This window comes from Prinia subflava, chromosome 9, assembly GCF_021018805.1.
Source record: "Prinia subflava isolate CZ2003 ecotype Zambia chromosome 9, Cam_Psub_1.2, whole genome shotgun sequence".
In the NCBI taxonomy this organism is placed as follows: domain Eukaryota; kingdom Metazoa; phylum Chordata; class Aves; order Passeriformes; family Cisticolidae; genus Prinia; species Prinia subflava.
The window spans coordinates 26,709,197-26,735,822 of NC_086255.1; the positions used below are offsets into that span (position 1 = coordinate 26,709,197).

At 41.9% G+C, this 26,626-nt stretch overlaps 1 protein-coding gene across 3 annotated transcripts in view; it reads left to right on the plus strand.

Annotated features, from left to right (window-relative positions):
• The first annotated feature begins 1,114 nt into the window (after window positions 1–1,114).
• Window positions 1,115–26,626, plus strand: part of WAPL (WAPL cohesin release factor) — a 64,548-nt gene continuing 39,036 nt past the window's right edge. For 2 of the 3 annotated variants that reach the window (XM_063406041.1, XM_063406044.1), the window contains exons 1-4: window positions 1,115–1,394; window positions 4,500–5,023; window positions 18,328–19,374; window positions 25,123–25,238. In XM_063406041.1, coding sequence (XP_063262111.1) covers window positions 4,522–5,023; window positions 18,328–19,374; window positions 25,123–25,238 — 1,665 coding nt within the window. In that variant the 5' untranslated portion in view covers window positions 1,115–1,394; window positions 4,500–4,521. Of the gene's footprint in view, window positions 1,395–1,749; window positions 2,105–4,499; window positions 5,024–18,327; window positions 19,375–25,122; window positions 25,239–26,626 lie in introns of those variants that run through there. The other variant, XM_063406042.1, reaches the window with a different exon arrangement.

The following is a 26,626-nucleotide window of genomic DNA, read 5'->3' on the forward strand; positions in this document are numbered from 1 at the left end:
ATTGGGTAAAGTCAATATAAAATTAAGAAAACACCTAGAAGTATTAAGACAACTCTAATCTCTTCTGCGCAGTGAAATCAGCCTTTTAATTAGTTCTGCATTTGGGACTTGTATTGTAAAGCCTCAAACAATGGTTTGAATATGAGCATGTGTTGTGAAACCATTCTGGACTCCAAGGTTGTAGGATTTCATTTGACTTTTCTGAGTTCCTCACTCCTCTGAAAAATGACCAAACGACATCCATGTGATATTGGTTTTTTAAAATGTTTTTCTGGTCAGTAAACCTTAGTTTTCTATCGTATTTTCTGAAATACTGCCTACAGAATATAAAATGTTGCATTTGGTGACTGTTTAATGCCCATATGTATTTGCTGCATGACACAATCCCTGCGAAGCGTTTTTTCTCTCTGCACAGTGTGTATCATTAATTAAAGCCTCAAAGGTGTGCATAAATCTAAGGCGTGTGGGTGGCTGTAACAGCTTGTGGAAGTGGGAGCATGTGCAAGGCACAATGGCACAGCAGGACCGCGTTCGTGCGGGCCCTTCTGCGCGGAGCATGTTTCCTCCCTGCAGCGGATGTGAGGGCCGGGCACCGCGCACCCACTGTGAGTACAGCCCAGGCGGGCTCCTGTGCCCTGCACGACGCAAACTTTGAATGGAGAGCTCGCAGGGCCGCCTCAGCGCCTGCTGCCCTCCCCAACTCCCGGGCAGGGTTTTGCCCTTCCACAGCTCCAGACGGGCCGGGCTGCTCCGGGACCCCTCGACGTGAGCCGGCACCCACCTGGGCCCGAGCCATCGGGGTGGGGCCGGCGGGGGCTGCCCGCGGCTGGCCCCGCCTGCAGAGCCTCCCCGTGGGCCCGGGCGGAGGCAGCTGCGTGGAGGCGGCGGCTCTCGCCAGGCGGGCTTGCCCCGTTCCGCCCGCTCGGGCCGCCCCGCCGCGGGGACCCGCCCGCCAGCTCCGGGGGCCGTGCCCGGGCCCGGCCAGGCCCGCGCCGCGCCGCAAACTACAACTCCCGCCAGGCATCGCGCGGGCGGGCGCAGGCGCGGAGGCGGCGCGGGCGGCCGAGCGAGGCGCGCGGCGATTGGCCGCGGCGGCGGGGGGCGGGGCGCGCACGGTGACGGCAGGAAGGAGCGGGGGCAAATGGCGGAGAGATGGTCCCGGGGCCCGTCCCGAGCGCGGCGATAATCCCGGCGCGGAGGAAGCGGCGCCGGAGGAGGCGGCGCCGGGGGCCCTGACGCCCGCGACACCCCGAGAGGGTCCCGCTGCCGGAGGGGCTGAGGCGTCCCGCAGGCTGAGCGCCTTTCGCAGGCGGCGCTTCGGCGGCCCGAACCCGCGGCCGGAGCCACATCGGCCGGGCCCGCGCCCGGCACCCGCCGCCACCGCTGACGCCGAGGTGGGTGCCGGGTAAGGGGGCGGCGGGGGCCGTGCGGGCCCGGAGCGGGGCCCGCACCCCGCGGGCAGCAGCCGCGGCCCCGGCGCTGTCCCGCCGGCAGGGGCGTGTGGGGCCGCCGCCCCCGGCCCGGCACGAAGTTGTGGGGCGGGAGTTCGCTCGGGGGTGAAGTCGGGCTGGGGCGGGGGGGCTGCGGCTCCGCGGGCTGCGCCGCCCGGCCGGGCCGCGGCTGCCCCGGGCACTTGTGTAATGTGGGCCGGTGGTGCGGCGGGGCGGGGGAGGCGGCCGGGCGGGAAGGGAAATGACATCAAGGAGCAGTGGGGTGACCCGGTTCCGCTCGCACCCCCCCGGCGCAGGGGGAGGGAGGAAAAAAGAAACTGTCACCGTGGGATTTCATCAGCTCCTTCTGCCTCCATGCATTTAACCTATTTTTCTTTCCTTTGATTATGTAAGAGGAGCGGTGTAGAGAGGAGCGATGAGTAGGGGTGGCTGATGGGCTTCCCGGGGAATTACCGGGTTTTTTGTCTCCAGCTGGTCCTCCGAGTTAGGGCTGGAAAATGCGAGAGAACTGTGGTTCGCTTTTGCCTTGTATTTCCCTTGCTTGCACTGCTCCAAATGGTGCAGCACAATGCAGGAGAGGGAGGCAGGGAGTGAAAACACGGAAATTAACCGAGTGTTTTATTTCCCTCCGAGTGAAAAATCAGGAGAAAATTGTAAGTAAAGAGTAAAAATAGTGTTCTGTTGATGCTCTCGTGTAAGGAAGCACCTCGTTATGTCCTTAAATTTAATCTCAATCTAAGGTATGAGTTTATAGCATAGCATGTTCATATTTTCCTAATACTCATTTTTTAACCTATGCACGTTGTATTGAGTATTAATTTGGGTTTTGTATTTTGATTTAAAACTTGTTATGATATGAACTTAATTTTAAAATTTATAAATAGGAAAATGTGGTTCTACTTTCTGAAAATGAACTCCTCTTGACTACAGGAATTTTCTCTTTGGAACTGCAACCCACAAGCCATAATTTAAATCTGTCATTGTCTTTGCATTGGCTGGAAATGTAGTGTCAAAAATACTTACTTTAGAACTTCTTTTTAGGCTTATAAGAAATACTTAGTTGAGTCTTGAGGGTTTAAGGGAGGAAAATGTGCTAGTGGTGAGTGAAGTAATTTTTTCTTTCCTGTAAGTTGTTAGAAGCTGAGATATAAATAAATATTTTGCTTTAGCATCTATAGCTCAAAAATCTGCCTTTTCTGTCTAAAATATTTTGGTTGCTGTTAAAAATATGTGCAAGCATCACCAAAATAAAACTGGTAATTTAAATTTAGTTTGCTGTTCGCTTTCTAAAGTACATACAGATAGAAAATAGAAAATTTGAGCTACCTACAGGGGAGGAAAAAAAGTTTGTGCTGGCAGTGCTGTGTGTGGGGAAAAGAGGAGATGGGATAAAGTGTGCTGTCTCCTAGGAGCAGCCAGGGGCCCTGTGCAGAGTGGGCTTTTGCAGCAGAGCTCTGCTCAGCAGATAAGGCCCTGCCTTTACCTCCCTTTGGCTGGGCTGCTGGGGAGAGGAGCCTTTCCCAAAGTGGAGTTCCTGTAGCTCTTCTGCATTGCATCACCATCTGCCTGGTGAACTCCTGAAGTTCAGAATCGATCATTTGAGTTCACTTACATTTTTCTCCGTGGATTTTCTTGATATGAATTGCTGGGTTCCTATGGTAAGTGAGGGTTGGCCTGGTCTAATTGAGACTGTTATTAGTGAGACAGTCTGGCTAGAATGAAGTGACAGAGGGACATTTCTGGGAAGCAGTCTGGCAGTTTTGGCAGCAGCAAGACTGACCCTTCAGGTTGAGAAACTGTGACTGTTGAGATGAAAACTAAAACAGGAATGACAGTATATTACATACTTAAGGAATAATAAAAATCCAGTTGTATTGGAAAAATAGGTCATGGTTAGGTCAATAAAAATTATTTTAACTTCCTTTTTTCATATACTTTATATGAACTTAGTTAACACTTCGAAAGCTAGATTTCTTTGATTTTGTTAACTTTTTTTTAACAGACTTTTTTTCCATTATGGAGAGGAATTTCAGAGAGAAAGATGGACTTGATTAGATTCAGTCTGACTATAAAGAATTGCAATTTCCTATCCACGTTCGGGCCACAAAGAGAGAAATAGTGGTTCACAAAACAGATATGAGGATTTGGGGTTTATGTTGTCATTTGTCCAGCAGTTGAAGTATTTGTTTTTGGGTAAAAATCCCCCAGGTGGTCTGTCTTCCTTCTTGAGTTACACAAAAGTAGAAAAAGAAGACATGTAAGGAGCTCTTTAATGTTTAATCTGCTAATTTTACACTTCTTCTGAAGCTGTGAAGTGGTTGTGCGTGTAAGAGCCAGTGAACAGTAATGGGTTACACTGGCCTGCTCAAGGTGTCCTCCATGTTCTTAGGAGAGGATTGAGCAGTGATCTGTTCCTGTCTCTCAGTGAATCACATTTACTCGTGAGGGATTGCTGTGCACCAGTCCTGAAACCACATCATGTCACCCAGTAAAACACTTGCTAAGTGAGCCTGAGTGTGAGAGAAGAGCATGGGATGGAGTTGTCATCATTGTGATTAATTAGTACTTAAAATACATCTACAGCAACGTGAAATATTCGGGCAGTTTTTGTATTTAACTGGCAAGAGAGTTTTTTATGCCATGCTATGTTATTGGACTCTAGGAGGGAGCTGCATGTTCAGATGTGGGGAAAATACTGCTGAGTTGTTTCATGGTGTTTTATGATAGTGCTTTCTATACTTGAAAATATAAAATTAGAGCAAAGCAATACCATTCTTAGAAGATTTTTTTTAGGCACTCATTGTGCCATTGGTTTATAAATGTGCAAGCAACCGAATTTGGATTTCTTTTAGTGCATGCTTAGTGCAGAACTTTTTGCCATAATGACAGTCACATGTGAATGAGTGAGTCCAGAAAGAAGCAGATGATGGATCTGTGCTTGTGTGCAGTGTACATGCCTGGTCCTCATTGGCCCAATAAAGGGTGGAAGTGACAATCATTTGTACTGGAAGGTTGGTGAATTGATGTTTCTTCTTTCTTTCGTGACAGAGAATATGAAACAAGAGCCAAAATGACATCCCGATTTGGAAAGACCTACAGCCGGAAAGGGGGAAATGGCAGTTCCAAGTTTGATGAAGTGTTTTCCAACAAACGGACCACCCTTAGTACAAAGTGGGGAGAAACCACCTTCATGGCCAAATTAGGACAGAAGAGGCCCAGTGTCAAACCAGATGTTTCTGACGTTCCTAAGAAACCCAAAGTTGAAGATGAGGTAACGGAGGATCCATTTGGATTTGACAGTGATGAAGAATCTCTTCCTGTGTCTTCAAAGAATGTGTCACAGGCTAAAAGCTCCTCTCAGCTGGAACCTGGTGAAGTTGCTCAGTCTGAGGACTTCACTCCTCTACTTGAAGCAAACAGCAGAATTAATCAGCCAGACAGTGGAGAAAATGTTGCCTCCAGCAAGTGCATACCTTTTGACAATACTGTTCCTCTCTTGAAAGAAAAGAGCACAAGCAAAAGTGTGGAAGATGGAGAATGCAAGGGCAGCAGTGCTAAACTTGTAACTGCAGGTGTGTTTGCTCAACTGTCCATATACTTCTGTTTTGCTCTGATTTTTGCTAATCTCCCTTTAGACTTTGTGTTTTTAAGGGGTGGTTAAGGGTTCTGATAAAACTGTGGGACAATTCTTAATTGCAGGCAGTTGTAGGGGATACTCTGTTAAACTGGAAGCACTGTGAGGCATTCTGCATTTTACACTCTGCTCTGGGGTCTGTGCCGCTGCAATCCGTGTGTCCGCAGGTCAGGGTACAGGGTAACACTTACAGGGTAAGTGTTAGTCCACTTAGTCCAGTTATTCCATAAAATGGAATCATAATGTTCCTTTTCTACAATTGCTGAGTGCATTTGTGGCTTTTAAACGTGTATTTTGAGTAGTGATGTGGTAGTGGTAGTAGAATTTAGTGGGCTGTGTGTTGACAGCCATGAAGGTGCAATTACAGCTTAGGCTATGCTTTGTTTCATTGCTTCAGTGGAAAAAGGACTTTTCTGAGCTTCAGCTGCACAAACATTTTCTGTTTGTAATTAGCACAACTGTATCAATGTGTACATAAAAAACTTCAGACCTGTGCAACTGCATTCTGTCAGACTTCCTTTGGAGGTGTTTTTGGGCTCAGGGGTGTTTGTAAGACAGCTTAATACTTTTCAGGGGGGTTCACAGGGCTCACGGAGCTGAACATCACTGTAATTTTCTTCCAGTCGTTCTTGGAAAAGATCAGATGTTGTTATATCTCATGAGAGGCTTTTGTATAATGGGCTGATTAAACCACAGCTTCTATAATTGGGTAGAAGATCACATTAGATGAACCCCGATGAAGATGACACCTACTGACTTGCTCTGGGTTATCAAAATCAATTTTAATGAGAAGAACTTACATAACTTTCATTTCTCAAATAGAGTTAACACAGGGATTAGAAATTTAAGTGGACTTGTTCAGTTGTTAATGCAGTTAACAAGAAGATACCAAATAGTAGAAGATAGTCACAGTTCAGTTATTTTAAATATATGTGTTAGGGATCTAATTCAATAAAACCCAGGAGGTGCTGATTTGAACTGTAGTTAGACAGACACATTGGTAGGATGTGTAGTTGTCTTTTGATTTTGCTCTTTATTTTTGCTGCTAAAATATTTCTTGCTTTCGTATGATTTTCAGCAGCCATCTAGAACTGTGATTCATCTTCAGACTGGAAATAAAATTTATGGAATTTTAAAGTTTGAATATAGTTTTCATAAGAAATGGAGTAAGTCTATTCCCCAGTATTTCTAAGGGAAAGAAATAGTAATGAGTTTCCTTGGTTGTTAATGAGAGATTGTAGTAGAACAGGTTTTACAGTATGAAATGGCTTCCTTGTAGACAACTTTTGTCAGAACAGTATTTTTCAGGTTAGAAAAGAAAGTGAGAGAGTTGTGGGGAGAAAATGTGATAGAGCTCTGAAGATTCATACTGTGAAAGGGCAAGAGGAACAGTCTTCAGCAGTTTCATTGGTGCTTCCTGCTTCCAGTCTGGTGGAAAATAATAAAATACAGTATTTAGCACAGAAAAACGTGCTAATTTGATGCTTATTTAAATTCTAGATCTCCTTGCTGGACAATGCTGTGTATATCACAGATACACAGCTCTGAACAGAGGGAAGCTGATGAATCTTGGTGGATAAGTCCATCCAGGTTTCAGTGTGGTGGTGGCCTGAATGCAGAGGGGGAGGTAACTTGAACAATGGTTTACTGGAGGTCTGTTCTGCAAGATTCTCTGAAGCACTTGTTACAGATTGCACTTCAGCCAGAAGTAGTGAAGGACAAGGCGTATCTTGATCTGCTGGTTCTGTTCTTTCAGAGTCTATTACATTCTGTTGACACCTAGTCAAATGAAGATAAAAGCCCTTTTCATATCTTTCTTCAGAAACGAAATTCAGCCAGGAATGGATCTTTACAGAGCATCCTAGCAGGGTCTTTGGTTTCCTTACCCTTATTTAAAGACTGCAGTCTTGGTGATAGTGTTTCTTTTCGTCAGTGTAAATAAAACTTGGATGGTTTAAGCTGCTGTTGTGCTTGTGTGTAAGCTGATCCAAAATAAATAAAATTTGTCTCTGAGGACGTTGCTCAGCACACTGAGCAATTAGAGATAGTATAGTCAGCCAGTGCAAATGTAGGTACTTCAAAGGCTTCTTTGTTGTAGTGACTGTTGAGTAAAGTTTAATGGGGAGGCTCTTTCAAAACTACAGAGAGTTGATTTGGGGTAGGGTTCTGGAGGAAGAAGGGCCTTGGGAGGAGTGTAAATGTATGTACCTCAACTGCTTACATGTCCTCGCCCTCCCTATAACAATTTTCCCCTTTCTGGTGACTCTTGAACTCCACCAGATTGAACCAGAATTGTCCAAAGTGCTTTCAGATCCTTGAGACAGCAAGCCTGACTATTCCTGATTAGGAAAGCAAGGGCTGGGGGCTGGGAGGGGAAGCAGGCAGGTAGAGGAACATGAATATTCCAGTGTAAGGAATACTGCAATGTGAGCTCAACCTTAACCCACATTCAGCACTGTGTCTCTGGGTGTGGGAAACTAGGCTGTGCTGGTACTGATGTTGAAGATAGCGCTCGTTAATTTGTTTTAAAGTGCAACTTGCTAGTCCTTGTCCTCGTACTGGCTAGACAGTGCATGAATAAAGATCTTAGGACACCCGGAGAGCATGAGCCATCGTTGTATGTTAACTCTTAACCTAGGTGAAGATAATGCTAAGAAGTAGACTGAGTTGAAAAATGTGACTTACCATGTCTGTGCACAAACTGAGAGGTCCAGTTAATTCTGCTTCAGTTGTATTATCTGCCTCAGTGGCCATTTCTTTGGGCATTAAAATAAAGGTGATGCAATGTCAATTAATTTTAGCTAGTGTTTGGTATTAAAAAGCAGTCGACTTGGGGGTTTGTTTTGTAGTTGTGCAGCCCTGTAACACAGTTGAAGAGCTGTATCTTTTATTTAAAATGGTAGAACTTGCTGGTCTTATTTTTTTTAATAGCCTTCAGCTAGTGCTTGTAGCAATCTCATTTTAAAGGCTTTGAGAAGCTCTTAATGTGGAAAGCTTCTCATAATCTTACCCTAATGTTGCTTGATCAAGACTTAATACTGTCTGAGGAGTGTCTATGAGTAATCCTGTATGTAGCAGGTAATTTGCAGATAGGGGTTTAGGTAAATTTGAAACAATGGAAGACTGTTCACTGTTAATAGTTACTGTTAGGTCATCTTTGTGAAGGTAAGGAGAACTTGGTAGCCAGAAAGTAAGTTGTGTAGTAGAAAAATATCACACTGGTAATTCAGACAAAGCAAAAATGCTGCTACTTAGAAAATGAGGTTTTTATGAGAAAATCTTACAGTAGAGTAAGGTGAAAACCTTCAGAGCAATATTTGAGGTTTTGAAACAGTCCTTGGTGGGATTTTTTCTTTTTTTAACTGTTGAACTTATTCTGTAAGGCATAAACCCAAATAGTATTTCATGCTGTATTCATCTGTACACAAGCTTTGGTATAAACACATGGCCTTGCTGAGCAAATTTTGTAAGTTTGCTCTTCTCTAGAGTATTTGTCAGCTTGCAGGTTGAATTAATGTAGTACAAATTTTCAGATGAAAATTGATGTCAAAGTTTGAATTTTAGGAGTTGGTATGGCATTTCATAGCTATATTAGAGTATGTTTCACTTTGGACTGCTAGTTTGGCTACTCTGGGTATTTCAGTTTATGGAAATACTTCTGGCACGGTAGTGTGAGTTTGCATTTTGGCTCTGGATGCTGTGATGTTCAGCTGCCTTTTGCCTTTGTGCACAGTGCTGAGCTCTGTAACTCAGGCCTTGGGAGGGTCTGGTCCAAGGGGCTGATACTCTTCACCAGAGAAGGCATTTGGGTTGAGAGATGTTTCTCTCTGCATACTTCATGTTCTGGTTTATGGACTAGGAGAGAATTTTCCTTTTCTGCATTAATGCTAAGTGAAAAAAATTATGTCTTTAATCATGCATTAATGGAGAAATTAATTTGGCACAGATTAAATCTGGTTTGTTTTAGAGCCTATGAATGTATTTCTTGAAAATGTGTTTTGCTTTCTGTGGAGAAACAGAATCACTTAAAATATCTTTCCAGACTACAGAATGGCATAGGAATTGTGTCCCTTTCTGCTGTGTTGTAATGTTAAGTACAGATTTTGTGGTTATTGTGTTGGCAGTGACCTTTGAGGAGGCTCTTTGAGATTAAAAGAACAATTTTTTTTCCCTTAACATTTAGAGCAATAATGAAACAGCTATTCCTCATCTTGTCATTTGTTACTATGTACCTGGTATTCAAACAGGTTTTTTTCTGGCACTAGTTTTGCTCTTGGTGCTGTAAGAGAGCATTTGTCTGTTGACTGCTGTTTGATTCTTTTGTTTTTCTAGGCAGTCCGTAATGCCCTCATTTTTCACTTGGGGCCGGAGCACTTACAGGTAGCAAATCAAAATGGCAAGTGTAGTTCTTAAGCACTTGTGCTTATGCTGAGCAAAAGAATATGGCTGTGCTCAGCTGCTTCTGGCCCAGGATGCAGGATCCAGTTGTGGTTGGTTCTGGAGAAGCACAGCGTGAGTTGCAGAAAATGGATGCCCTTGAGGAAGGAGATGGCTGGAGTCACCAAGTCTGTTCCTGACATACTATCCTGATGTACCTCAGTGACTCCGTGTGCAAAGCCTCTGCATCCTGCTTATGTGGGTGGGGAGCCCTATCTTTAGCGTTAAGTTTCAAATTCCCGAGTGCAGGTTCGTTACATAATTGCATTTGACCACCAGATTGGTCAGGGTATTCCTTTCAAATTGGTTTTAAACTTGTGCTTTGTGTTTAACACTGACATGGACATTGAAGAGAATAGTTAGGCCAGAACAGTATCTTTCTTCATCTGCAGAGTTTTTGAGAGTAACTTATTTACTTTATGAGAAAGAATTTCAGTTTAATCACTTTCCATCCAAAAATGGAGCAGAGCTGGGGGACCCTGACTGAGGCCTGAGCATTTGGCAGTCTTAGGAGACAGCTGGCAGCAGCCATGATTAAAAAGAACTGCAGCAGTGCTCTGGCTGGGTCACAGCAGTAAGAGACTGATAGCAGAGAAGGGGAAAGGTCTGCCAGAAAATACGTGCACCCATAGAATTGCAGTGCTGTGAGGTTTGTTTGGATGGTAGCAGATATGATGGGTTTAGCCACATAAACCAGATAGCTGGGGTTTATCCACAGGTCCTCTCTTCTTTAGCTGCTTTTTGGTAAGTTTCCGCTTATGAAGATATCCCCTTTCCCCATACACACAGAGTTTTCTTGCTGTATCAGTTGTCCATGTTCAAACTGGTGTGATAATTGTTCTTTTTTTTTTTTTTTTTTGTCTGCTACTTCTTTGGTGGTGGCTTGTTGGTTTTTTCCTGGGGTGTTTTTCAGAAGTCTGAAATGGTTGAAATTCTATTCAAATCTCAGTGTTCATACTTTTTGCTAAAATGGTGATACAGGAAAATACCAGTGTTCAGGAAGGAATCTGATTTCTGCAACATATTTTAACAACAGGGCAGTTCATACTGTGTGTGTCCACGTACAGAGAACATGGAACTTTTTTCTCTTTATCTATTATTCCCCTTTCCTATAAAACAGAGAATTTTGCAATCCATACTTTAAAAATAATTAATTCTTTCTTCGTGGCCTTGTACAATGGACAATTTTTAAAAGATCATAATTTTGACTGCTTCTTAGTTCTCATGGTTAATAAAGTGAAGTAACTTTGCATTGAAAACAGTTGGTCAGTGCATGTGGAAGAAAAAAACCCTGTTAAGGTTCATACCCCTCAAGTGGGCCAAAGCATGCAGGCAAGCAGAAACCAGTTGGTAAAGAAGCCATTTCAGACTCAAACTGCTGAGCCTTGTTAACTGGATGGAAAATGTTCTTCAAGTTCAAACTTAGTTCATATTTTCATATAAGGAACTGCTCTGTATTTAAAGATTTTTAACATATTCATGAATACTATCTCAATTCAGACTGACAGCCTAAGTATACATTTGCTTTGACAATTGTTAATGTTGCTGTGTTATAGCATGCTTCAATTTTTTCCGTAGCAGCTCACCCTAGCGAAGTTGGTGAAGACAGATATTTCTGGTGTGTGTGAGCCCCTCATGCTGCCCAGGACACTTGGTAGTTGTTTATTTCTGGCTTTCTCTTGCTGCTCTGAGCTGCAGATGCTCTTCTGAGCTTGGAGTGAGGAGGAATGTGTCTGATGGGACTTTCCATGGGAGGTGAGCACGGTTCAGGCTCTGACAGCTCTTGCACTACAGAGTGCAGCAGCTCTTCTGCCCACTGTGTTTTTTGCCCCTGCAGGTTTGCTGGGCAGGCAGTTGTGCTGAGCACACTGCCTGGTTTGGCCAGGCACACGTGTACAGGTTGATTTGAAAGTGGTATTGAGAGATGCAGTGGCATAAGGTGCAATGAAGGATGAGAGATACCACAATATCCAGTGATTGCTAGCCAAAGACAGTTATGTTGTTAACTTCAAAAGCCATCTTGTCAGAACGTTAAAAATATTGCCTGAGATAAAGGCAAGGGATTAGTTCAGTGAATATTTTCTGCACAAGAGGGAACGTGGCCATGTCACGCTGCACTCCTCTGAAAGGCTTCCACTTCCATGTAAATACAAGGACTTTTTACAGAGTTGTAACTGGCTGCCAAGTGTACCAGCATGACACAACTTCTCAGAGTGCCTCCTGCTAGCACATCTTCCCAGTGGAAAGAAGTGGCTGAGGAATTACTTGTTTGGCTGAAACAGGGGTGCAAGGTTAGAAGCAGTGGTGCCGTGGGTAGGGTTCAGCCTTTCCCGGGCTGGAGCCAAGGCACTGGGGGATGTTGTGCCAGCAGCACATTCTGAAAACATGAAAGTCTTGTTAAGCTTAGGGAATGACAATAATGGTCTGCTGGAGATGCTGACCAGTGTGTTACCACACTGACAGGTGCATCCAGGTGGCTTGAGAGCAGAAAAGGTGTCTGAGGTATCCTCTGTCTCATGTTTAGAAGAATAGCTAACTGAAATAGTGTCATAGTGGCATTGAGAATTTAGTTAAGACTTTGTAGGAAACGAATTACTTTTTTTTTTCCATATAAGTTGCCTTAGAATTTTGATATTCAGGGTGCTGGAAAAGGAAACAAGATGAGCAAATGATTCTTAAGGAAAACAGTGCTGTCATGGCAGTAAATTAATTCCCATTACTTTAGGGCTTTCTGTGAATTTTTTTCTGCAAAAGAAGATGCCACTTAATACATCTGCAAAGACTCAAACAATGTCTGTCCTACCTGCATGCAGACTTGTTGGGAATTCAATTACTTAAGAATTTGTAATCATCGCTATGGATGTGGTTCTATAATTTTAGCTGTTCTAGAGATTGTCAACCATGAAACTGGTCTGGGGCGTCAAATCTTCCTGTCTTCTTTTCATACCTGCTAACAGGCACTGGTTTTCAAGGTCTCATAGGCATTAATGGATACTTAATTCAAATAAATTTTGCCCATCTCATAAATTGTGTATTTTGTATCCATGGGCTTTTTTTCTGAGTTTTCCTGTTCTTCAGTCATAGACAGAAAATGGATTAAAGGAGTTTAGTCTGCAACCTTTTCTTTTTACCAGTCAAAACATTTCATTTCCAATGCATAATGAAATTTGTTCTCTAATTTGGAAAAAAGCATGACTTCTCAGCAGTTGCTGGTTTTCTGACCGAACCAGAGATGACTCTGTGTGTGTCTCAGCTGGCCTCTCTTCCTGGAAATGAGGGATGTGATATTAGTGTCTTTCCTTTAGCCTGGTCAGCTGCGAGTTACAGAGTGAAGTGGCGTAGCTTTATGCTTGAGAAGGTTGGTGACGGTGTAATGGAGCCATAATAAATGTTTCCAAGTGCTCAGGGCCATCAGGCAGAGCAGGGCTCCTAATGAGCGTGACAAACTGTTCCCTCCATCCTGTGTCAGCGATCTGTCCGTGAGCTGTAGCCTGTTCATTGAATGTGCCTCGGTAGCTGGAGGGCTCTGACGGCCCTGCATACACTTCCTGATGTTTCATTTTCTGGCCACCACATCTTGGGGTCCATCGGAAGAGAAATCAAGAAGAATGTAAAACCGGCATCATGCCACCTGCCTGCTCCCAAGATTGCTTCTGACTACCTTTAATATTTGCATATATGCAATATTTACTTCTGACTACCTTTAATATTTGCAGTGAATTGTGGCTAATAGTAAAAGACTGTGCATTCTGGCTAATGCTAGAAGAAACATAGTGTGTTTGTTGATTTGTTTCCTGTGAATAGAAATCATGTTTCTCCCAGTATTAAAGTGAAGGCTTGTACAGCTACTTGCACAGCAATGAGGGAGTGTAAGGTTTCATGCTGCAAAGGCTATAGAAGGCCATGTGCCTATTGTTGATAGCTTGAAGGATACTTTGTTTGTGTTTAATTAAGAGAGAAAACTAACCCAGAGTTCAAGTTAGTAGGGCTAACATGTAACACTGGCAACTTGTCCATGAATACATAGGAAAGAGTAAGCATTTGATTTTCATATATGATAATATTTTGACATTGTGACATATTTTTTAGCATCCCAAGCCTAATATTGATTGTCCTTTTGTGTTCTTCAGTTTCTCCTAACATTTGTGCTGTTCAGCTGGTTTTGATCAAACCTGGAGCGGTGAGGACAGCTCTCAAAGGCACGGTGCTGTTGCAGGTGCCATCTGTGCCCTCGGCTCCCTGCTGCCTGCGTGGTGGGAAGGCAGAGGAGGTTTTAGCCGGGTCCCTAATCCCTGGGCAGGCAGCAGCCAGGGCCGGGCCGGCACGTGGGGCTGGCACATGGCACCGTGCGTGATCCCCAGTGGGCACTGTCCCCTGCCCGCCACAGGCTGCGCTTGGGGAGGCTCTGGGGATGGTGGTTTGCCCTGGGAGCCCTGAGTCTGTTCAGGGTAGAAATTCACAGGAGGAGACCAAGATCCTGCTCGGTGCTCTGAGTAACATAAAAATAGCAAATAGGGTTCTGCAGCTCTACCAGGGAATAGTTAACAAAAACATGTAGTGTTTGACTGTAGGCAATTAGTGTTAGACTGTTAATGATGATTTGGTTTTTCGGAGCTGAAAATGATGTTTGCAGACTGGGAGCCCAGTGACTTTGTCTTGTAAGTTAAATGGAAATGAAAGAAAAGTGGAACAGGGACTAAGCTGGAGGATAGATGGACTAAGGTTGCTTGGTTTTCTTGCCCACGAGAGTGTTTGATTTCCTAACGGATTACTTTACTTAGTTTTGGATTCCATTTTGGTATATGCTATACCTGAAGGATCAGGGTGTGAATTGTTAGCTCTTACGGCTTCAGTATTTGGTGGAGAGAGTTTTTTATCTTTTCTCTAAACTTCATTGTTCCCTCTGTCAAACTTTTATAGGTACTTAAAGAAAAAATTAAGTTGAAATGTGAGACATTTTCATGTCAGAATTGTCAGATGTTGAGCTGAAGGATGTAGGTTTCTTATCTCTTAAAAAATTAATTTCACTTTTTTTAAAAATAAGTGGGAGTTGTTTGATTCTAGTATTGCATTCTTCATTTTGTCCATGACCTTAAAAATGAAAAGGGAGGAGGCAGTACCACTGGCTACCTGTGGTAGTCATGAGGCATTTGCTGTTGTTGTTGAACGTATAGAATAACATTTGTTCCATCTAACAAGTGAATGCTTATAGTAAGTGTTTTTTAAAAATAAGATAGGAACAGAATGTTATCTTTATATCCGTCTATTCTAATCCATATAAGTATAGATGCATATTTATTAGAAGTTTTAAGAGTTGTTACTGAAAAACCAGTGGGCTTTTGACAAGTCTTACATTCCTGCTGTTGGGGTGTTTGCATGTTTCTATTTATATTATAGAAGAGTGTAAACTTTATTGCCTTACGTAGATTTACTATCTTGCATTGTTTGAACTTGAAATTCTGTCTCTAGTGGTAACTTTACTAAGGTTGCATGAAATAATAATAATCACTTTAATATAGTTTTACAGAATTAGTAGTGTGCATTTGTGTGTGTGTTAAAACATCTCATGTTTTGTGGGAAACAGTGGAAGGTTTACTTTGGCTTTATTTTTTAATTGATCAGCAATGCTGAAGATATCTGTCTTGTTAAGTGACATCAACTAGAGCATGAAATAAAGCAACTTTTAGCGATTTAAACAGAAAATAAATTATGATTACCACAGAACATCGTCATGGTTCCCAGATATACAGTGTTTGTACTTGGGGAGGGAGTTATATCCTGTCGCTGATTTTTAAATTACTAGGGAGAGTTATTCTTGTATTTGAGCCCCAAAAGAGCCTAACTGCAGTTAAAAATAGGAGGGGAAGTTCCTCTCTTGGACTACAGAATATCTAGTAATTCACAATTAGTTCCATCATATTTTTTTTCCTACTGTCATGCTAGCTTCTGCTGTTGTAGCTGCTGCCAATAAATGCTGTAATTTTTAAAATCAGGGTTATTGGAATTGCAGTTCCGGTACACCTTTGGGCAATTAGGAAGTGATTAGCAGTACTTTCTGGTATTGAAGGTTCAGGCTGACAGCTATTGACCCACTGATGAGATGAGAACAGTGGCTTGACAAAGGATCCTTGGAGGAAATATTCCTCTAAATGTCACTGCTAAGTTTTCCAGTAATGCATTATGATGATCCAGTTTTAAAGCCGAACTTTCTACCTGGTTTACACTGAAGATTTCAGTGGTTCCGTTTTCCATCAGCCTTATTATTGGAGATGGAAAAACCTCCCTTGCAGTTACTAAGACTTTTGAGGTAATGTGTGTTTTTAACATTTTGCTGCCCCAGAATCAAGGGGGAGGTTAACTGCCACTTTTTTGCTATTTAGGAGTACTTTGGTGTGCTGTATTAAATTAGGAACTGAAAGGTAAAATTGGGATGCAACACTGTTGATACTTACTGAATCTTCTCAGACAACTCAAGGTTCAAAGCTGCTGATGGATGAGTTACACAAAGGCAGCACGGGTCCTGCTGTGAACATAAAGAGCTGTTAGTGCTCTTTGCCTTTTAACACTTCTTGGGAGTGTAGTAAACCGAGCATCAATAAAGCCATTTGACTGGGCTGGAATGGATTTCTTACTTATTAGTCAGCTGAGCTGACTGGAGAAAGTGATTTTGATCACATTTATACATGAGGAGAAACAAGAAGTTCCCGTAGACATGGAACAGTTATGGTGAGGCTGCAAAACAGTGTATTATAGCAAAGAAGTCTGAAATATAGCAAGGAAGTCTGAAAGTATTTTAAAATTATTTGCTGTTTTTCATGTCGAAATGTTGTGGTAGTCTTCAGCTTCACAATTACATTAAGCATATGGGAGAAAGGAACATACTGTACACTGTCAAACTCCCTCCTTGATTACAGATTCATTTTGGTTGTGCCTTTTGGATTATGGCAAGCATTAGATGGAAATGGCAATAACAATATTGCTTGTATAATATATTGTTACTGAAAAATAATAACCAGGATTCCATCATGAAGATGGCAGGGTTAGGGTTGTTCTTTGAGGAATTTAGTTTTGAATTTTGCATTTCATATATTCCGGGAAAGGCTTTTTTTATTTCTAGCTGAGTATGTACAACTTGTGTGAAAGACCTCAGTTGGACTCCAGAAAATTTAGATGCAGTTTGTCAGATATTACTTGTCCTAATTCCCTGAGGAATTTTAGCAAGAATTAAACCAGTTTCCTGCAAACTAGATTTGGTAGCCATTTATTTTACTAGAATTTTCAGTCCCTTAAAATTCTTCTATAAAACGTATATGCAAGGATGGCATTTAGATTATGCCATTTTAATTTGAAAAGTGAGCCAAAGTCCCTGGAACAGTGCTGATGCTTGTTTCCCTCATCAGGAGGTTGGAACCTTCTGGTCATTGCTGTGAAACGTCTGTGCCACTTGGGTAAGGGGAAGCTGATGAAATTTAAAATGATCAGGACTAGTGCTAAAGAGTTGCTTTAGCCTTCATTTTACTGATGAGTTTAGGGGGCCTTTGCTGCCTAAAAAATTTGAACCTTTGAGGTTGGATTCTGCCGGTGGAGCCCCTTTTATCACCGTAGTGTTCTGCACGTGTCTTCTAAGCACGTTCTCTTCTGACGTTTCTGTTGCCACTTGGCCCTGTCCCAGCTGCTTCTGTGTCTCCAGTTTATCCCACCGTGTGCTGCTCTTCTGTGCACCACGGTCGTGTGCATTGTCACACTTCTTATCTTGCTCCTCCTGGCCCAGGCAGCCATTTCAGGGCCAGCAGTAACGGCAGGCACCTGGGCTTTGTGATACTGTCGCAGAAATTTCCAAGAAATTCTTGTTTCCTGGAAATAACCCTCTCACCCTGCTGGGTGTCTGTCTGTGCATGTGTGTGATGCCAACAACAGGGGATGGCAGATGCAGGCATCATCAAACTGGTACCAAATGCACCAAGCTTTTGTTGGTGTTCAGGGAAAACAAAAGGAATGGTTTCCCTCCCGGTTTAGAGGACAGCAGTACTTGCATTATTTCCTGCCGTTACTATTGTGCGAGTGTTGGTTGGCTAGAAACAATCCTTACAAAAACTGACTTCACAGAGTGGAACTTGTTCTCTGGACAGTGTGAGTGTGGCTATGGGTTGGAGAAGTGCAAGAATAACTTTTGGCAGCAGCTCTTCTTCAGAGATGCAGAAATTCATTGCATAAACCTGAATTTCAGATACAATAAAATTAAATTTTGTGATGAGAATTACATTTTTCTGTATTTCTTTTGTAAGTTCTCATATTTTCATTTGAAACAGCAAAGTGAAGTGACAGTTGTAGTTGTTTGCTGTTTTATTCAGGTACGAGAAGGAAATTATTTTGTTACATAATAAGAGAATTTATAGTTCTTCTTTCTCTCTAGTTATTCACTGTAAGTCACTTGTGTGTGAAACTTCAGTAATTGTCTTTTCTGAAAGTTTCACCACAGAGTTTCTGCTTTTTTTGTGTAATTTGCCTTGGTAAATAAGTGGTTGTATTTAGGGTTTACCACTGTCTTTTACATGATGCACATATTTTTAGAGTGATACTTCAAGGTTGTTTGGTTTTTTTGGTAGAAAGTACAAGAAGACTTTATTATAGCAAAATCTTTAAATTAGAGGGCTTAAAAAGTATAAACCAGGTGGATAAAGACCTGTAATATTTTTTGTCAATGGTTGCTGAACATTTCTTATGTCGTAACTTTTCAAAGTTGCTTATATGGGCCACTATTTTTTAAATATTTCATTTTAGTAAAAAATACGTATTTTCTTGTAGATAAAATCCAGAACTTGAAAGAAGATAATGGGAACAGTCATTTCATCTATGACAACACTGGAGACAGTAATAAAACCAATGCTGAGACCACAGACACTTCTGGATGCAACACTGAAGCCAAGGACTTGCCTGATTCTTGGGACTCCCATGTGGGAAAACCTGCGGATTCTCCATCAGAACCATCTCAGACCAAGGGGCCACTAAGAACTCACTTGTACGAATGGGAGGATGAAACTGAAGACACCAGAACTGGAGAGTATGTTTTAGCTTTTGACAATGAACATCTCTCAGAGGTGAAGAGCAAGGATGAGGAGTGTGATAAAGAAGATAATGAAAACCCAAAGGAAGCCATTAGTGAAGAACTTGTGCAAACTATTCCTAGGCCAAGCAACTGTAGGACATATTGTCGATCCAACAAAGCAAAACTGCAGGGGGCAACAAATTTCGACAAGCTCATGGATGGCACAAGTCAGTCTTTATCCAAAGCAAACAATGAGTCAAATAACGATGGTCTGAACCCAGGAAAAAAAGTTTCTTTAAGTAGTGGGACCAGTTTTAGAGGGACGGTTGGACGGACTAGAGACTACACAGTTCTGCACCCATCGTGCTTGTCAGTTTGCAATGTCACCATCCAGGACACCATGGAGCGCATGGATGAGTTCACCTCAGCAGCCCCCACCGACCTGGGCGAAGCCGGGCGCCTGAGGAAAAAGGCAGACATGGCCACCACAAAAACCACAACCAGGTTCCGACCAAGCAATACCAAATCCAAGAAGGACGTCAAGTTAGAGTTTTTTGGGTTTGATGATCAAGATGAGGGAGGGGGAGATGAAGGCGCCTCTAGAAGCTCTGGGAGTTCCAATTACAAAATCAAGTACTTTGGGTTTGATGACTTGAGTGAAAGCGAGGACGAAGATGAAGAGTGGCAGGTAGCAGAGAGGAAGGCCAACAAAAAGCGCAGTAGAGCTGTGCCATCTGCTTCACTGCAGTCAACCTCTGATGGCAATGAAAACTGCTCCCAGGACAGCCAGCTCAGCACTAATGCAGGTCAGTAGAACTCTTTTGGAGTACATGGGTGATGTTTAATTTAACTGACTTCAGTATTTTGTTCTTTTTGCAGTGTAACTAGGAATTTGTTGAACAATACTGCTGGTTTGGAAATCTAACAGTTAAACTCACTTGAAATCTAACAGTTAAACTCACTTCTCCTGTGGTGCTGTCTGGTGTTTCATATCTCTCTTGAAGTGTGCTTCATACCCCTTGATCTCATGCCAGAGGTGGAGGGTTTTTTTCTTTTCCAGCAGAAGATTTGTACCCTTTTGGTGTGTTGAGCGTAAGTATCTATGCCTGGAAGGCAAGTATCCTCCCACAGAGCCTCCAGATCAGCCCACAATTACAGAGCTGAGTGCTCACATTTGAGTAGCTCTTAAGAAATGGGAAATACCTTTTCTGCTTTTGAATGTGTTTGTAGGCAGTTTGGATCTTTCTCAAGCTCCATCTTATCTGAGGATGCATGACTGGAGGGAGAGGCTGTGGGGACCCATGGAGTGCCAGTCAGATAACTGGCTGTGGGAGAGCCTCTGCATGTTTGTTTCTGCTCCTGTTTTCAGTTTTTAGATATGTCCTCCTTCTGTACAGGTTGGGGAGCAGGGTGTGTGTACTCACATATATATGAGTAATTCACTCACGTTTATATGAGTAAAACTGCACACATGGCAGCTGCTGGGCAAGTCCTGGTGGTTAAAATCCTTTGCAAAATGAGACTTGCTTGGAGGTTGGTTGGGTCCTGTGTGTTGGTGAAGAACCAAAGGAATAACTTTGGTGGAAGGTTGCTTGTAGCTCTTTTGTTCTGAACAAGTCTAATGCCAAAGAATCACTTGTGTTGGAATAAATATTTCAGAACATTGCCACTGTTCTGTGAAACATTTTTGTCCTCCATTTTGGAGCATGAAGCATGAGAAGTTTCATCGACTCACTGAAGTTGTTACATTTTAAGACTTGGGCCAGATGTATTTCACTGTGATAGGGAGAGAGGGTTTCAATCTAGACCTGTAAATGTTGAAGGAGCTGGGGTTTTTTTTCCTACAAATAGCTTCCCTTAATATAATCCAGAAATAAAATTTCAGAGGAAAAAATGTTAATTTATCTGTTCTAATTATAGCTGTTTCTAAAACCAGAATTTTCTGTAAGCCTTTTAATCAAAAGTAAATGTCACTGCTAGGGTTTTTTTGTGGATTTGAAAGGAGCAAATGGATACTGATGTTGTATGAGAAGATTGTGTTTTCAAACAAAAAACCCCATGATTTGTTTTCATAAAATTTACTTATGATGAGGTTCCAGCCTCTTTGGAAAATGGGTTTATCTTACAGGGCTGCTTAAGAAGTACTCTGAGTCCCTGTCTCTAATGAGTCTTTGTTCAGCCATTTATTCCAAGGGAAAAAATTGCTTGTACAGTTAATGCAGCTGAGATGCTGACCCATCACATTATCCCTTCAGCTGCTGTCCTCAGAAGTCTCAAAATATCTGCACTTTGCATTTGGCACTGCATTCACCACGCAGACCTTTATACTCCCAGGTATCACAGATGGTGTCTCTGAAATATTTTCCTAAGAGATTTCCATGGCACAGAGAGATGTAAATTTATATTTTGTTAGTTCTTAATGCACGTCTCCATTTCAGGTTAGAGCTACCTCTCAGTCCCTCTTCTGAGTCCCTCAGCCCCCTTTATTTTACATCTCCTTTGCTCATTTGATACTTGTTTTGTGCTGCTGTTGGCAGGTGAGATTTGACTTGCAGATTTTTTTTCTGCAGTTTGAAAGGGCAGTGTCCTGTAGTACAGATAATGAAAATAGGGAGTCTGACGCCGCCCTAAAATTTGTGGAACTCCTTGCTGAAGTTCACAGTATTTTCTCTCAGACCTTTGCAAATTTTGAGCATCATGATCTCTCAGAACAACCATGATGAAGAGTCCTCAAATATAGTGATGCTGAGCCTGAGAATTTCTCAAGAACTTCTGGATCTAAGCCTGAAGTTGCAATAAAATGTGACATTGCTTTGAGGTATTGTCTTTGCATACTGGAAAAATGTAATTTCTACATCCATGAAAAATGTCAGCTTTGACTCCTGAGAAACAGCTTTCAGAACATCTTGCACAATGAAACTCTGTCCTGAAATGATGAGCAGTACTGAGATGTGCTAATGCTGCCTGAGTTCTGTGTGTGCTGTTCTTTCTTTGTACTAAGGAAGGAACCCCCAGGTAAAAATCCAGGTTGACAGGTGAAATGCCAGACTGCCTCTCTGAATTTCAGCCCTGGAAAATCCCAAGACTGATTTTGGTGTTCTGTGCATAAAGAATTGCATGGCATTATCAGTTTTTCAAGAAACTCGATGCTTTTGATGCTTTCTGTAACAGCCTTATTTTGCCGTAATGCTGATTTGGTTACTTGCCATAATCTAGGTGTATTTTTATTAAACATATTTAGAACCTTAATTTAAAACATAGGACAGAGATTTATAATGGAACATTATAAAGACTATTCCTTGCAGTCCCTCCATTCACAGAAGGAAAGTAAGTTTAACAATTCATGTTTGTGTTTCTACAAATGAAATTTAAGAAAGCCCAAAAACTACAGGAACAGTATTGTTAGTGCAAGAAAAATTGCAAAACAGATAAATTCAATTTTGGCTAGACTGTCTTTCATTGAGAAACATTTTCTGTTACTCACTTCTATATGGTCTTTTCTGCTGAAGTGGTTAAAAAACAAAAAAACCCTCAAACAAAAGCCAAGCAGATAGAACCCCTAACTCTGAAAAAAAATCTCCACCTTTTAAATTCCTAGATACTGCTACCACACTTCTCTTTTTAATGAAAATACTTCATAACTTTATTAGCCTTAGATTTTTGCCAAAGTGTTGAGTTCTAGTAAAAGTTTACCTTTTATTTTGCCATTGCAATCTGAAATTCTCTTAAATTCCCCTGTAGCAGCCCAGTGAAGCAAAAGCCCCTTTGGCTTGTGAGCCTCCCAGCTGGGTTCTGCCAGAATGCCAGGGGCTAAAAGTGCTGGTGAGGCTTGCCTAGATTTGGAACACTGCTTTTATCATTTCAGTAGCCAGAGTACAGAATGACTCCAGTGAGGAGAAGCTTTTCCTACTGGAAGAAAGTTGACTTAACTGTAATAATCAATGGGGAGTTGCATCCCAGAGAAATCTCTATTGCAGCTTAGTCTTTTTCTTTGGAAATTAGTTCTCATATGCAGCTTGACCTTTGTGTCATCCGTTCATTTTTCCTTTCAGTGATCAAGATGAGATTCTTGTAATCTTTTTAGGTAATGTAGCTTTTGTGTATCAGCATCCGGCACTCAGCTCAGTTCTGGTGAGCCAACTTGCCCTATTTTTTAAATTCCTTTGCATCTTCTCAAAAAACTGAGTCACCTTCATCGGGTAAATATTTTAAGCCAGTTAAAACTACATCAAAGTCCTCAAGGCTACATCAGAGTCCTGTTTGGAGTTCAAAACCTTTGCAGAATTACCCTGAGACACTGAAACAAAATTACGTTGTTCCCCAGGAAATTTACTGTGGTTGTTGCCTTAGCTGGTCTTTGAACATCTTTCCAATTCTAAAGAAAGGCAAATTTTCTTAAAGATCATAAATGCCTTGAAAATGATTGGACAGAGGAGAAAAGGCCTTACATGCTCCCATACTAAGCAAAAGGTCAATATGACCAATTTCTCTGTGTGGGGCAAACCCTCCCAAGAAGCCATACAGGAGAGAACAGTGGAAACCCAGCTTCAGTAGGGTCACTGCTTACCAGACTACTTGTGTGTTTGCCTCATTCAGTTAATATTCACAAAAAGCTTCGCCCCCAGACCCTATTTAGTTTAGATTTAAAAGTCTGCTGAGATAATGTATGCAGAGTGCTTTTAGGGTACCTGGAAGGCCTCCTATAGCACTGCTCACATAGAGGCATTCCAGGTAATCTTACAGAGCCAGTAAGTGTTTGTGCTAGCAACATCAGAAAATGCAGAATTACCCTGTTGTAAGTAGGAATTGAAATGTTTTTATCAAGAAGTTTCTTTGCATTTAAAATCACCTAATTTGAGTGGGATAGTTCAGAATCACACAGGAGTGGAATTCAAACAAGGAAACCTAAGACAATGTTAAAATTGTGGCTTAGCTGATGCAGAGCATTGTTAATCATTACTGAAGGCAATGCCAGGTCCAAGTCATAGCACAGAGCACAAGTTACTGTTCTCATTTCATGGGTGAAACATTTTGTGTTTGTAAAGTGACTTCCATATTTGTAATGGCTGTGGTCAAGTCGATTACTTTTTAGCTTTTAATCTACAATAGGAAGGTCCAGTTCTTTTGGCATTACTTACTTTTGAGAACTGCATTCAGGGCCTGACTTCTTCAGAAGTATGTTAGGATTTATAAGGATGTGTATCCAAGCAATTTGATTTTGCTCCTTAAATTGGCTTCAGCAAGAACTGAATTGTCTTTTACACAGATTTGGAAGTAGTTTTGCTTTATTCAAGTTAATGGAAATTGGTCTATGGTATTTTCCCTCAGTTACCTGATTTTATCAAATGTCTTTTAAAGTCACTTGTTTTCAGAGGGGCTGTTGATGCTCTGGTCTGAGGCTCTTGTGCTCGCATGGCACAACTAGACTGAAAACCAGGGGGATAGAATGTGAGAGGCTGCTTCCAGGAAGGGCCTTGCAGCAGGCATCCTGCCAGTCCTGGTGCTGCCAAGCCTGTTGAAATTTACTGCAATTTGGGAAACTTGGGAGCTTTATTTTAACGATACTGCTATTCCTCAGACAAGTTTTGTATCCTTGAAAATGCCATTATATATTTGATTGCCTGCTTTGCCTTTGCTTGCCTTCTTACCCAGCTTGGCTGGTCCTGTGTACTTGGGATTAGAGTATCCCCTTCCTACCTGTGTTTTTCCAGTGCACTTTTCAAACAGCAGCAGCTTCTCAGGAATAGATTGGTTTTCTAAACAGTTTGTCAGATAAAACAATGCTGCTCTGCCCCTGTCTTTATTTCATCTTGAAATTTGTGATAACTTCTGGTTTGTGCCAAGTAGACCCTTTCCCTTGTCTCCAAGGGATAATGCTTCAAATAAAACAATACAAGTTTTAAAAAACCTAAGGACAGAAGTTTGATTTGATGAGTGAATTGCAGATTTACAGTCCAGGATGGGGTACTGGAATCAGCAGTAATGCAAGTATCAAATCCATGGGCAGGCCATGTCAGCAGTTCCTTCTAGCTGACTGTTTCCTGGGCTGATCACTGTGTTCTGTTCCTGTTTACAGCAGAATAAGCAAATATAAACAGGCTGCCTTCATGAGAGGTGAAGCAAGATCAATTCCCCTGTTCTGTAATTATAGTGTGTTCCTCTAAATCTCTTAATCTTACACTTCTGAAAAGCCCAGCCTGCTGCTTTATTCCTCTGCTGCTCAGGGTTGTAGCAGTAACCAGCCATTAGTAAGCTCGTGCAGAAGGTGCCCTGGGATTTACAGGAGTATGGGGTGGGAAGCAGCCGCCTGAAGCTCACCCAGCGGGCCAGAGGTGCTGTAATAGCTGTGACTGTGCACCTTGTCATGCTTCTGTGTCACTGCAGTCCAGTCAGCAAGCCCGAGCTGCAGCCAGCACTGTGCTTGATTGCCAGGATTGATTCTTCATTATGTAAGTTCAGTAGCTGTACATGTGCATTGTCAGATGCAAGAAATGCTCTAGCCGTTCCAACAGCTTTTAAAATGGTTGTTTCATGTCTGTATTTACCTTTAACAGATCTGGAGTTTTCAGAGGATGCATCTGGTGTGCTTGAAGGCAATAAGAAATCCACAAATAAACAAGGTGATAAATCTAAGGAAAACACCAGGAAGATCTTTAGTGGGCCCAAGCGGGTGAGTAATAATGCTGAGAGCAATACAAAGTTCTTATTTCACTGAACTCCTTGGTGTTGATGTTTCTTCTTATATATGCAGCAGGGCTTTTATCCCAGTTTATATCTGCACTTGAGATCATATGTTGGCCTTTAACATTATTTCTGGAAAAGTATAATATTCAAGTGCGAGATTTTTGTATTAATTACTGGAAGTTTCACTTTGCAGGTTCACATTACTACTGTGGAGAACCAGACTTGTAATGTAGATGCATTCCCTGGAGATGATTTTTAAAGCAAAGCATCAGTAAATTCTGTATTTTGCTTTGTGGTTTGTTGGTGTTTGGGGGAGGGATTTCTTTTGGTGTCTTTACTTTGCTAGCCCAAGAAATATCTATCATCATCTTATAGGATTGAGCTTTTCTTAAAACTTCAAATTGGGCATTGGTATAGTCTTGATAAGGATAAGTGCCTTTGTAGCATTTGGTATAGTGAGATTTTCTTTCAGCTGGAAAAAAAAAGTGACCTCCAATCCCACCCCAGTCTTCCCCAGCTGTGTAATGTTCAGTATGAATTTGTCCTTTCATAGCATAAAAAGAGCTTATTCATTTTCTTGATCTTAGAGAAATGTGGTTTATCTGTCATTATAGGGTATTCAGGATTCTGAGGCTTTTAAAAATATGCATACGGCAAAAATTGAGCTTAGCCACCAGGTAAAAGTTTGCAACAGGGCGATCCCTGTAACCTCCATTAAATGCAGCTTTTATGACCTGAATGTCCTGGTCAGATATTTCAATTGATCAAGGCCTTTTCATGAGCTCTTTGCATGACTTGTTTGCGTTACGTGGTGACAACAGTCCCTGTCTCACCATCATTGCAACCCACAACTGCTCTGGTAGGAGAAAGAGGGAGATGAGCTTGTATTTCTCTTTTCCCTTTGAGTTCCATAGGTTCTGCAGGACCTGGCAGTTACATGGTGTTACAGAAACTCTTTTACGTGTCTTTAGAATGTGCTCGTTAGTCCAACAGTTCAAAAAAGTTTTTAAATTATTTTTTTCCTAAGGAATTTTAGTAATTCCTCATGCAAGTAACTAATTACTTGTGTTAATATGACAGTTTCACTTGAAGTAATTTTTCAAGGTGCCCTTTTTTTTTTTTTTTTTGGTCTTCCAGAACCTGAAGATTTATTATCTCCCCAGTTGTGTTGATATATAATAATTTTTCATTTAAAAAATATGGATTTGTGGGTGGAGAAAGGATGACAAATTTGGTTTAGCTTTCAAAACGTGCAGGAGAACATTTTTGTGTGGGAGGATACGTGACCAGTAGGTCCTGTCAGCTGTGATGCCCTTTGGAAAAGGAGTGTCACGTGTTGCTCTGACTTTGGACAGAATGAGAAACTCCTCCCTC